The sequence below is a fragment of the Cebidichthys violaceus genome, unplaced genomic scaffold (assembly GCF_023349555.1).
Source record: "Cebidichthys violaceus isolate CVI_PGR_0920_01 unplaced genomic scaffold, fCebVio1.0.p SCAF_11, whole genome shotgun sequence".
NCBI classification, from domain to species: domain Eukaryota; kingdom Metazoa; phylum Chordata; class Actinopteri; order Perciformes; family Stichaeidae; genus Cebidichthys; species Cebidichthys violaceus.
This window is the reverse complement of record NW_027176274.1, coordinates 8,537,233-8,550,752: the sequence shown is the minus strand read 5'-3', so window position 1 is coordinate 8,550,752 and position 13,520 is coordinate 8,537,233. Positions and strand designations below refer to the sequence as shown.

The 13,520-nt window shown below is 42.0% G+C and overlaps 1 protein-coding gene across 6 annotated transcripts in view; it reads right to left on the bottom strand.

Annotated features, from left to right (window-relative positions):
• Positions 1-13,321, bottom strand: part of LOC137866928 (hyccin 2-like) — a 31,495-nt gene extending 18,174 nt beyond the window's left edge. The window contains exons 1-3 of one of the 6 annotated variants that reach the window (XM_068703265.1): positions 13,057-13,321; positions 2,639-2,723; positions 958-1,036 (exon numbers count right to left, since the gene is read on the bottom strand). In XM_068703265.1, the coding sequence (XP_068559366.1) occupies positions 958-1,008 (51 nt within the window). In that variant the 5' untranslated portion in view covers positions 1,009-1,036; positions 2,639-2,723; positions 13,057-13,321. The other 5 variants (XM_068703247.1, XM_068703221.1, XM_068703257.1 and 2 more) reach the window with 5 other exon arrangements.
• Positions 13,322-13,520: the final 199 nt, after the last annotated feature.

Here is a 13,520-nt window from a genome sequence, read left to right as displayed (position 1 = left end):
CACACTTTTTTCTGCTTTGACCTGTCAAAACGTCTTGATGAAAAAAGCCTTTTCTCTTAGGTAGTGTTAAAAAACATTCTCGGACATAAAAACTCAAATGAAAAGGAATCACAAAATGTCTGTGAAGGAGCTGAACGTCAGCTTGATGATATCCGACAGGCTCAGAATATCCTGAGGTGAAATTCTTTAAATGGTCAAGACTGTGTGTTGGTCTGCAGAGGACAGAAGGCAGAGATATCTTCTCCTAACAGCCTAAGTTTGGTCATTTTGAGGACAGAACACAATGTGCCTGATCTGCACCAACTCACGCAATGAGTCATACCAATCCATCTCCCTCACTATTCATCAAACTCCCTCTTTTCTCTCTGCTGCACTACACAACAATTCCTTCTTTTTAGCTCGTTCCCTTAGATCTCATACAGATTATTTCAAATATTAAAATTAACAGTGTATATATATTAAATACATAGTGAGTTAATAAGTTAAATCAGCATTTATATACATTCACAAGTGGATTTTGTGCTTCAGAGACACAAGCTAGTCCATCAAAAATAGACGTGTAAGTAAAGACATAAGTCTATAGAGCTGATTATGTGTCCGGTGGTCACTGGAGGTTAGGTCTGAGTCAGTCAGGGTGCTGCACTTCCTCATGTTTAAATACACTTTGTCAGACCCGGCTGTACTTTAGAATCAGTTTATGTGTTTAGCTTGAACTGGACAGGTTCAGCTCACACTGAGTCTTAACTGTCCTAAATGTCTATAGCTCTTGCTTGCATTCACTGAAATTAGTAACAATTTACAAAGCACTGAAATTCTGAAGAGGAGCTATGCACACACTTGAACGCTCAACACTCTTTCACCAAAATGTTACACCCAGAGCGAGTGGTTTTGACCTCGAGGAGAGCATTTCATTGACTTGAGTCGTGATGGACAACAGAGGAGAGGAGGGCTTTGTACCTTGAATTCTGAGAGCCATTCTTCAACAACACCGCGCTCTGAGCCCAGCATCTTCCTCAGAGACCCCCCCCTTGGCTGCCTAGTGGAGATAGAAAATGACAGAGAATGGGGGGAGAGAGGAGGAGACATGGGGAGAGAGCAGAAGAGAAGCAAAGCAGACGATAGTTAATTGTTAGTTGTAGTAAATGGGATACAACATGAGTGTGATGTTGGCCACGCTGTTACATAAGGAGCTACCTAGGTGACCTTGTGGATAATCATGAACATGAACCACTACAGCCAGTCAAATGGGCTTTCCCTCCACTATTCAAATCTGAGGTGGTCAAGCCAGAGTATTTTGTTGGTCCTCGGCTTATGTGCATTCTTATTAACCCTTGTGACACAAAACCCCACAGCGCAGCTCACCACAGATTTGATGAGCAACGATGTTAAAAACATGAAGCTATAGAACCCATTTTCCTAAATGATCACACATATTTAATCAGGAGAGATGAGAGAACATAAGACAGATATCACTAGTCACTTCTCTCCTCCCTTTGACACATGTGCCGTCACAGTGTGCGACATGTGACAGAAGACTGTTGTAAGTAAACTCATTGCAGCTGTATCTGGGTCAGTGTCCTCGGTTAACTTTGTGACACATGCAGATACTGCATCAAGTCAAAAGCGCAGAGATTATGCAGACAGTTAAGATGAATCAAACGGTTCAGATTCAAGATGCGAGAAAAGCTGTGCAGGCACAAAATAGTGACTAATATGCATACGCAGAGTGTCAGATTTAGTTTGTTTTGCTTACTTTTGCTGGCAAAGAAAAAAAATCATATGGCAGTAACTGTTCAAATAAATAAATACAACAATCAAAACTGTATTCAAGGACTGTGAAGTATGATTTCAAACACAAAGTAGTTAAATGATTCCATTCTTTGTTATTAGCCATATTATATCACACTGAATAAACAGCTGTTTATATCTCAACTGATATACTGAGAGACAAAACTAATGATCTATAACATCTTTCTACCTCGGACTACCTACCGTCTGAACCCTGTAGGAGTTTAAAGGCACTTCAGTGTTTCTAACCAGAATCTAGAGGTTATCGACTTAAACTGAATCCAAAATAAAACGACGCACGGCTCTCTGACCTGTGCAGATAAGCCTGGAAATGTTACAAAGCAGGCTTAGAGGAGCAAAATATCCTCTTTGCTGTGAGACGGGAAGAGACGGAGATCATGTTTACGACAATCTGAACCAGTCACATCTTTTTGCGCGAACACGCTCCTTATATCGGAGTGTGTGAATTGAAAAGGCTCCATTTAGTGAGCTCGTTCAGCTCTTCATGAAAGGCTGACTCATTCATTTCCTCCGGCTTGTCAAACTGTCAAAGACTCGCTGATGTGAAAGTCTCCATTGGCTCTTCAGTTACCATGGGAACTGTAGTCAAATGACTTTCAGGCAATGGCAAATATATCCCCCAAAAAGGAAATGTCCGTTTGGTAAAATCAACTTGGACTGCAACGCTCTCATGACGCGTGTAAAACACGGGGGGTGTAGGTCTTCTTTTCTGGCATCATGAGTCAGATTGCTGGAGTCATTTTCAAGAGTAATGTTTTACTTAATCGATAATGACAATCTAATAATTAATATATAACTTCTAATTCCACATAAAGAAGAATGAGCTTACCTCAGTGTCCCAGAACTCAGATCTCCACGAGGAGAGGCAGATGGTTCTCCGCTGTGTCGCACATCTGTCAATCACTGAGGGTCACCTGCAGCAACAAGGAAACACGATGCATGAAGATACAGTCGGCCATAAAACTAACAAAACACAGAAAAATCCAGCCCAGTGTTGCCAATTCTTCCGATAAAAGTTGCTAGCAGCAAAATTCGCCAAGTCAGCAACAAGGACGGCCTGTCCGTTCAATTTTGGTCATTAAAAAACACGTGTGAGGGAAGTCTGTGTGTGTGTGTGTGTGTGTGTGTGTGTGTGTGTGTGTGTGTGTGTGACAGAGAAATTGTGCCGCTTTAATGACGCTAATGTATACTAACCAAGAGGTTAAAGCAAAGATTTTAATATTTGCTGTTGATTGCTATCGAAGCTTCAGAGCCCAAAATATGGTATTTGGGAGAACCTGACATTTTTTACACTTTTCTGAAGTTTTATGGACCAAACAATGAATCAATTGTTTGGTAAAAGAAAGATTGATGACTTTGAAAGTTATTACAAATAAACTTCAAACAATGCTTCAAAGAATGGTTTTAAATATTATTGTGTTCAAAATATAAATTCTATTGTCAGCAGTACACAACATACAAGACAGATACGGAGTCGAGACAATAATGAACAGAGCAGCTGACAACATGGAGACCAGGAAACCATCAGACGCTTGCTACAACAGACAGCCGTCCACTGAACGATGCACAGTGTCAACATTAAAGAAGTGAGATGCAGAGAAGCCTCACTGCGTGTCCCCGAGAAGCACACTGAGCCCTCCATCTGATGTTAAGCGTTCTCCACAGAGCCCTGTGTTTATCTGAAGGACTCGCACATTAATTCCTCACAAAGACTCGAGGAGACGTCCCATCAGTGATGTGGTATTTATTTTGCCTTTGGACAGAAAAAGCGGAATTATTCTATGTGACTCATCAGTGGCTCCAGGTCGAGTAAATACAGCGAAGGGAGGGATGAGTGATGAATAACACAAACGTAAACATATTATGTATTAGATAATTAATTACGTAAGTTAAAGGTTTGACAGGAATATACGAGTTCTTTAGGAGATTAGTACCCATTCATTTGAGGTTTCTATCTCAGTCCATACATTCAGTAGATAATATGTCCCAGAGCTTCACCAAACAGCAGTGGTTTCATGGTACATTCGGTTTGTATTGAGGTATCTCTCCCCTTGATATCTAAAGGTATATAAGGCCATTGTGGGCACTGGGCATCCAATGAGGCAAAATTTGATTTCAATGCCATTTTTGCATACGTGTAATGCAGGGCTTTGATTTATCAGGCATTTAACTAGCTGGATAAGCCCCAACCAGTCGATCCATTTAGTTAATCTATTCAATTCCTCAACTGTATTATACAGTCTCACGGTTATATGGATATTGAAAAATAAAATGACATATACAGAATAGAGGATTACATCCATAACGCCAACACAACAAATTTAATAGGTGTAAGAGAGAAAGCAGGAGGTATCTCCACCAATAAAGTCTCTATGAGGACCTTCAGGAGAATAACCACCATCATCTGAGATGCAGTGCATCGGTCTTTGAATTGTTCCACAAGCCAGACAGCAAATTATACGATTTGGCATTGCACTGTAACAAAAGAAGATGCATTTTCTTCACTTCAACAATTTCAGTCTCAACAAAAGGGTTTTTACCTGAAGTATAGGTTCTCGGGTAAAGTTTTCCTCATGCAAACCAAAAGCCACAGTCGATAGAAAACTGCAGTAAACATAAGACCTAATGACCATCTATAGCTAAGGCTGGGCAGCTCCCCTCTGGTTACAGTGTGATTCCTCCAAACTCTGCATCCATCTCACCACAGTATTTGCGTGTCTAGTAACAACAGCGCTCCCCAGCCAGCCGTCACTGTTGGCTAAATATGTCGCACACCTAACGAGGCCTGGAAAATTACAATAAGCAACGTTTCCTCTACGAAGGAGCTGCTTATTGTCCTGTGGCGAACCTCACGAGAGAATAGGAGAGTGCCAGCCCATCCTGTTTACGCCACTTCAAACCCTAAAATCACAAAGGCACTGCTAAACACACTGCTCAACGGTGTACAAGGCTGAAACTAAGCCAGCGAGAGGTTGTTTTGTGAATTTAGTTTGAAGGCGGAGCAGTTAACACCCAATATGTTCCTCTGTGAGCTTGCAGTCACACTCTCATAATCTCAAGGAGATTATGAAATACTTCACTGGATAGGTAACCGGTTGATGGCGCAGAAGGGAAGGTTCAGGGATCGCTAAAGTCATTTGGAGACACCATCTCGGCATCATGGACAGCAGAGTTCACTGTTCGCACTCTGGACCCTCATGACTCAGTAAGTACTATATTTGAAAACTAAGCTGGAAAATAAAGAAAAAATTCCTTTATGCAATCAGACAAGTCAGTGATAAAATCCAAAACAATTCAAGATTAACATCTTGAATGTTGGGGCAGGACTCCACACAACGTCTTAGCCAGTCCTCTCCGTCTCCACCAGGACACACAGCACTAACAACAGCTGCAGCATTAGTCGGCACGCTCAAGTACAACTGATGAGTATACAGATAATTCAATTCAATTTGTATAGCACAAAATCACAAATTTGCCTCAGAGGGCTTAATAATAAAAGAACTCTAAAAGTCTATTTTTTAAGTGAGTACTAAAAGGAGGGCTCCTCAAGCACCTAACAATGCTCATCATTTATTACAGGAGGATGAATCACACGAGTATCCGGGACTAAGTGACTCATTTAACCAATGTAAACACACACAAGGCCACAGAGAGCTCCTCCTAACCACTGCTGCACCAGGACATGGAGGATTTAATCAGTCTGTCCAGGTAGAAGCTGTTCTTAGTTGTGCAACGATTATTTCACGCTGCATCGCTTTAGTCCTGAGTTTAAACTCTCTAACAGTTCTGCCTGATAAAATTGCCCAATCAGAGGAAAGTTGTTGTTGCACCTCGAGGAAAATAAATAAACGTATAGACGTGTGGAAACAGGCTATTTCGGGACCACATGTGTCAACAACATCAACAAGCATGCCTACATGCACGGTATTACATAATTTACTTTGTAAAACATAGTCCAAACTTAGGCTACTGATCGGGGATTTCTTCAGGTCAAAAGATCTTATAGGGTGTGATCAAAGTCAACTACTTTCAGAACAGTTTGAGCCTGCAGAGTGAGTAATCACAGCATCCATCAAAGCAGGGGCGAATTTAGGAACATTTGGAAGATAAATATGGGTTGCACGGTTATTACAAACGCAAATGTGGCAGTAGCCGTCATCAGCGGGTGTGAAACTGAGTGCAACACAGTTCAGCATGACGTGTAGAGAAATGTCCTGCACACTCCAGGAAAAGACCACTGTCATGTGCGATCACGTCAACACGCACCGCAGCTGAAAAGCGTTTGCGTTTTCATGTTTTGTTTGTTTACGTAGCACACAAAGCTCCACTTGTAATCAAAACTGATATCCACACGCAGATATTTGTGTGAGTTAAATCATCAGACTAAGATTTGGCAAACGGTCACGCCATGAGACCAGTGAGAGATTTTAGCAAAGCGTGATGGGTCTGTGCTCATTGCCATTATTCATTTAAAACCATACTGATACAACTGAACTGTAGACATGAGTTTGTATCCGTCTGTCTCAACTTCTCCTCTCTGCCCTAAATGAGCAGTGCTAGGTTTCAACAGTCCAACTCTGGGGATGTTTCAAGGTCAGCTCAGTCAGCCATGAATTATTGAGCTGGAGCTCTGTGCCTTTTCTGTTTGTGCTTCTTCTGACGCGCTCCGTCTTCCTTCCTCAGGGCCATTTGACTTCTCCAATCAGAAAATATAAGTGTAGACCAATGATTAAACTGCAGTGAGGTTTTACAGGAATCTGGGGCAGGTTCATGACCACTGTGAGTTAGTTACAGTCTGCAGGTCTGGACACAAACACGCAGCATAAACAAGCACAAAAACACTCACACATGCGTGCACTAATTTAGCTTCCTCTCTGCCCAAGTAGTCCTCTAACACATGTGGTTGGACACAGTCATGAGTTTACTCGGCCTCTTTGGTGCATGTGTGTTTGCAGGTAGCCATTATTCATGATACACACAATCACACTACACACACTTTATCCAGAGGTAGAGGGATTAACTCTTTAACACCTGACCACAGTGAACCAGTCTGCTGTAATCTCCATCTCTCGTTGGTAACAAGTAGCAGCTACTCACCAGTGGAGCAGGCTGTCTGCACAAGAATAGAATGAGGTCTATTAATAGCAAATACTGCACTGTAAAATTACCCCTGTCGCCTGGTTTTCTATACAGAATAATGGCCGACAGGTATAAAACTGTGAGGCCGACAGGTACGCACCTCAGTGAGACGCTGACTGACTGAAAGGACTTAGTGGAGAGTAAAGGTCACTAACGGGTTACAGTGACTACAGTCAATATGTTCCAGTCAATCAATACTTCTGCTCCTAGGACACGAGGTGGAAAATGCGTGAAAAATACACACTACAGGTAATAATAATACAAAAGGAATGAAAGAGAGAACACAGAAGAGAGGAAAGAGTGAAGTATTGGCTACTCATGCTCCCTCATCCTCTCCTCCTCTCTCATAGGCCAAGAGAGGGGAACTGAGGCGTACGCACATCCTGAGCTAAAATTAGCTCTGCTGCAGCTGCAGGGCCAGACGTGTTGGGATGGGCCCGTGTTGCAACTCACACACACACACACACACACACACACACACACACACACACACACACACACACACACACACACACACACACACACACACACACACACACACACACACACACACCAATTAGACAGGGTGAGCCACAACACACAACAGCACAGGTGAATGCCAACAGCATCCTGCCTCCTTCCTCTCTGCTCCTCAAACCAAGGCATACATGCTTCCAATGCAAATGTTGCATGTAAACACATCCACATACAGGATGTAGACACACACATACCGTCCACAGTGCCCCACACTAACCTCACCTACACATATTAGTGCTGGGAGTTCTTGCATTTCTGGTGAACAGTACATACATTGTCATAATCCCCCCTTTTTAAAACAGAGGAATTCTGTGGAGCAATAAATCCTCATGATGGTTTTAATGTTCAGCTGTTGAAACTGGGTCTAAGACGTCTGTCTGTCAATTTTCTAAGCTGTGGTAAAGCAGTAGATTTTTATCGGATTGCATTATATTGAAAGGTATTTCTAATATTAAGTTTTATATATATATATATATAAATATAAATATAAATAAATAAATAAATATATATATATATATATATATATATATATAAATAAATAAATATATATATATATATATATATATATAAAAGAAGGAGTAAACATTACAAACACCTTATTATTGGGATGCTGTTCAATATAGCACCACCACTCTTTACATCCACAAATAATACCAGAGAGGTTAAGCATCGCTAAAAACTGAACATCAACACAAGTAGGATTAATAGCTGGGCTATTGTACTGTTTTGCATACGTTTGCACAGGTGTACACAATAAACACTGCAACACAAGAGCCATGAGGTGGAGGGGATTGTTGTTGTTTTTATGAAAGCTTGGGCAGTCACAAGTTCACACACTGACAGTTCGAACTACAGACACATGACTACAAATTCCACAGTATTTAGCACGCGGCTGACTTGGTGCACGGTGTGTGGGGGAGCTTAACTTCACTCTTCACTCCATTGAAAAATGATTTACTGCCAAATAAGCCGCTCAGCAGTCTTCTAACAATGGGCCACCTTGAGCTCTTGTGACATGCCAAGACCACCGCAGTCTGCGTGACCAAAGGATCAACCGGGGGGGGGGGGGGGGTAGAGGAGAGTGGGTGCATTATTACACTACCACCTCAGATGGTGGGGGGGCTGCAAAACCGCTGAATAGCAAGAAAAATCAAGCCGGAGAACTTGGCCTCTCAACTTCCTCTCCCACCCCAGAGACTCATAACGGTTGTTAAATCAAATTGTTTCCTCCAGAATGAAAAGCAACACTAAACTAATGTGGGCTACATTTTGGCTCCATCCACCCCACTGCAGCAGGCGCAAAGAGATTAGACTAGCCGGACAATGACAGAATATTACAGTTGAGAAGTAGAACCCATGTAGCCCTGGCCACACTTTAGCTTGCCAATAAAACACCTAAGAAAATGTAATTATGCAATTGCAAATTGTTCCTTTTGATTGAGTTTTAACTGTCTAGATTTGACCAAACAATGCTCGGTACACTAGCAGTATAATCGCAGCCAGGCCTCACGAAATGTAAGGGAACACTTTTGTTGACTATGTGCCTCACTCTACAGTAAACATGGCTCACAGCTTGATCTCTCCCATCATATCATAACAACAAATAACTGGCAATAATTTCAAAGGCTCCTGGAATCAACCGGGCTCTGGCATCTGTTCAACTTCAGTCGGGCGCCGAGTCGTGACCGGCAAGCTGAGCAGAGAGCCGATCAATAGGGAGGCAAAGCCCAGCAGAACACAGTGGCTCTGAGAGGACGATGACCCTTTATCTTGGCCTGAACAAACCGGCCATGTTGCCACATTTATGATACGGAGCTTCCCCACCGACATCCAGTGCAACAGCGGGAAAGATCAGGTGCCTTTCAGTCTCTTGTGTTCAACAGCAGGATAATTAATTTCCAACTTACACAAAAAGGTTACTTTTAGTCAAAAAGTATTGTTTGACAGTTTGAAACATTACCCGTCAATAATCTTATAAACTGTAAGGAGAATAGTTACACAGCATGGGCACCTGTAACAGTACTCTGCACTCTGATCTGAGCTCTCCATTTGTGTTTGTTGAGGAAGTATTATCTGGTTACCAGAAGTGTCAACACTGGATGCTAAAGAAATTGGTCAGATTTTACTTTGTTCAGTCCGCTCCTGTCAGGTAGCTAATGTTAGCTTGCCAGCTGTCTGCAGATATCAGGGAACTGTCTCAACAAGAACCACAAACAATAGGAGATGAATACATATGTTGAGCCTAAGTACACCCACTGAGAGGAGACATTCTCTGGCTTCTGATTAGAGGGCATTTACATATTTTTTGTTATATAAAATTCATAACATAGATTTGTTCCATACATTTTTCTCAATATTAAAACCAGCATTGATGTGTTTCATGACAGTACAGACAGTTTGAAAAACATGTCCAAGTGTGCAACACCTCCAACAACCATATGTATTTTCACTGTTTATTATCAACTGTGTATCAGACAGATTTGGCTAAAACATGTGCAGTAAATTGACTATTGACTGAAGGTTGCCCACCTGATCAGCCAACATGGCGCTGTATTGTTAATGGAGGGCTGCAAACATGACCCCCACTGAAATGAACTGGAGGTGAGAGTCTACGACAAACAACTGGTGATACTCCACAGCAGAACAATAACAAAGCCTTGCACCACTTCCAGGGGAACCAGGCATTTCCCCGTAAGGCTCATACAGTTAATTGAATATAATCAAAACATTCACACACGTCCAGCAAACCAGCAGCGCAGTTTAGCAGCACAGGCCACGTATCATGCGGGATCGTTTTAAAATCTTCCACTGAGAGCACATATGTCCCACAATCATTTGTACAATGTGTTCTCTTTAAAGATGTTATTGATATACTGGTAAAAAGCATGGATGGTTTCTCTTATGGATTTCCTATAGTAATTTGCAATTTTAACATTAGCCAATATGTGAGGTACAATAAAGTGTGGCGGAGGTGTAACCATCCTCTACTACACATTTGATGCTGCTACTGTTACTTTTGTTATGATTTGTTCGTACACTTTTAAATGCCGCAGACTTATACTTCCTCTAAAATTCTGTAAAACGGAATCATAACGCAGCAACTAAATCCTATAACTTCAGCAACAACACAACTAGAGGGATTTGTTAATTGATGAATTAGTTGATTTAACAAAAAATAATTGGCATCTATTTCACAATTGATTAATTATTTTATTCATTCCAGTTTCTTAAATGTGAGGATTCGATGCTATGCATTGTCATAGTATGAAACTGATCATATTTGGGTTTTGGGACATTTGGTCAGACAAAACAAGCAACTTAAATCCATCACCTTTGAATGTGCTAAACTACAACAGGCATTTTTCACTATTTTCAATTTTACAGCCTAATCAATTCATTGAAAAATTAATCTGCAGCTTAATTGAGAATGAAAACACAGATTTTTGCTGCAGGCCTAAACACAAGCATTCACTCTTCGGACTCGCACTGCATTCTGCAGAATTGCCCGTATGGTAATACCGCCATTAGCCTGGGCAATATAATCCTGTGATTCCCAAACCGTGTTGCAATCAGTTTTTGAAAGCATTGATTCATTCACAAACAAGAGAGAGTACAACACACATTATGCTGCTCCACCTCTGTGGAGCCCCTAGAGGAACAGTGTGAACTTGTGTTTGGCTTACAGAGAGACGTACTGTACCTCATGCAGACAGACAGCTAACAGACAGACCTCATACCTGGCAGTGTGCGGTGAGTCAGCAGCACCACAGCTCTCACTCTGCATGCTCACCACACATCCAGCTGATTCCAAAGACCGTCTGCACGCAACACGACTAGAACGATCCCACCGGTGACTTATTAGTATCGCAATCAACTTAAGAAAGGCCCGATTGCTCAAACTTCTCCAGGGGCCGAATATTGATGTCTCAACAACAAACATGGAAATTCAGATGTTCTCTCTACTGGAAGAAGAGAAGGGACAGTGGGCTGGCTGTGTGATCCTCTGGCTCTGTGGGAGAGAGTACAGTGGAAAATAGTCTCCACTGCTAATCCATGGCAAGCTAATTACAGCTTTGATCCCCTAGGCGTGTGCATCACCATAGGTGGGAGGGAGGTAACACACTCTGGGGATTAATACACATTTCGGTTAGATTTGGTTTGGTTTAGAGCAGTCTCAATAAGCTCACATCTGCTGCAGAAAACGACAATGTTGTGCATTATTAGTCCACTCAAAGTTCATAAGAAATCACCTCAGCTTCTAGTGAATCCCCTTTGATATTTTAGGAAAGCGTAAGAGTTTTATGCAGCACATGACTTTGCAACCACAGTATACTAACTAACAATATGATCCGATATATTTTAGGGCCATCTGCTCATCAAAGAACACTTTGCTGAATAACAAACCATTTGTCACGCTGAGCAATAGAAGAACCTCAACCTCCTGGAGAAAGAAACAAAGATTAAAGTGGGTAAATGGAGTTTCTGTCTAAAATAGGCCACAGCTCTGATGACAGCCTAGTCCCAAAACACACCAGAGAAAGAGGAAGAGGAGGATGATGATGATGTTTGAGGGTGAGCAGCAGATGGCACAGAATTATCTCTATATCTTTGCCCATGATGATGCCATTATTTGAGGAGTAGTTTACTTAACACGACCAAAATCACACCAGGCAGCATTCCTGTAAATAAACAATGTTGTTTTTAAAAAAACCAACATGTCAACAGCAAAGGATCAACAAGTCAGCAACTTGGCCTAAGTAAAACAGCACTAAACAGACCATGCACTGTGCAGTCTTCTCTATATTTAGTGAATCAACACATCTCAGTTGTGCATGTTATATGTAACGTTACACACTTATAGGGATGTGGTGGTCATTTAATTTGCATGGTACTGCTGCAAACTCACATACATTAAGGTATAATGAAGAAGCACTAGCTAAATGAACGTTTGTGCTGCTTTTAGCACAACAAAGTTATACATGCATAACCTACAAGCGTGTAAAATAGAGCCTTCCACTCATCATTTTCAAAATAAACCCAACGTTTTTTGAAAGAGTTCAACTTCAAAGAGCCACAGTGGAAATTATGTATATTTTCCTGTAGATATTTCAGAATAAATAAAGGTTTGATTACCTTTAATTAACACGATAACGGTAGCTAGCTAACGTATCAACGGGGTGTTTCTACGCAGTTCTGTAGATAGTAAACTGCCCACAAGCGACCGTTTGTTAGACCAACTGCCACGACAGAACCTGTACGTCAACGGTAGCTACCTTAGCTTTTGGCTCGCGTGCCGTTAGCGTGCCCGTTCTAGTCAGCCGTTGGTGGACGTCCTCATCCTCGCTTCTCACCAGTCGTGACCAGGCCGAAAAAAACCGGCTGACTGCCTGGCTACAACACCAAAAGCATCCACTCTGTGGTCCTTAGCTTTAAGACGGTTAATAACACTTGTGCCGTCACTGGGCAGCCCGCTAGCACTTAAGCCTCCTCGTTTACATCCAACTCAAATAGTGCCGAGGATGTTCCCTTGACTGCGACTACCTGGAAAATCCTGACTGTTTAACCAACCAACCAGGTTAATGAAATACTCACGCGGACTTGGAAGCTGCTAACGGCAATGTCACGCGGTGACTGTATCGGTGGTGTTTGCTCAGGGCGGTCACTCAGGTCGAGTGTCTCTTTCTTTCTAAATGGCCCCCCTCTCTCTCTCTCTCTCTCTCTCTCTCTCTCTCTCTCTCTCTCTCTCAGCGAGCTACACCTCCGTACGATCTCTCCACACCGCAATGGTGCTGAACCACGGCGCCACACGATTGGCCAGAGTGAGCGGAACTCGGTGCGCTTTGGTAAGCAGAAAGCTCACGCGACCTGCAGGAGGGTAGCAGAAGTGGTGCCTTCAAGGTTATTGGAAAACTCAGTATCGGGGTTCAAGCGCATTGCTTCGGTGTTAAAAAGATAAATAATCATAATATTTGTCATGTTAACCTTATTTTACGTAACAAATAACTTATTTGTTCCCCCACCAAACATAATTTGATTACATAGGCCATTGTGATTTG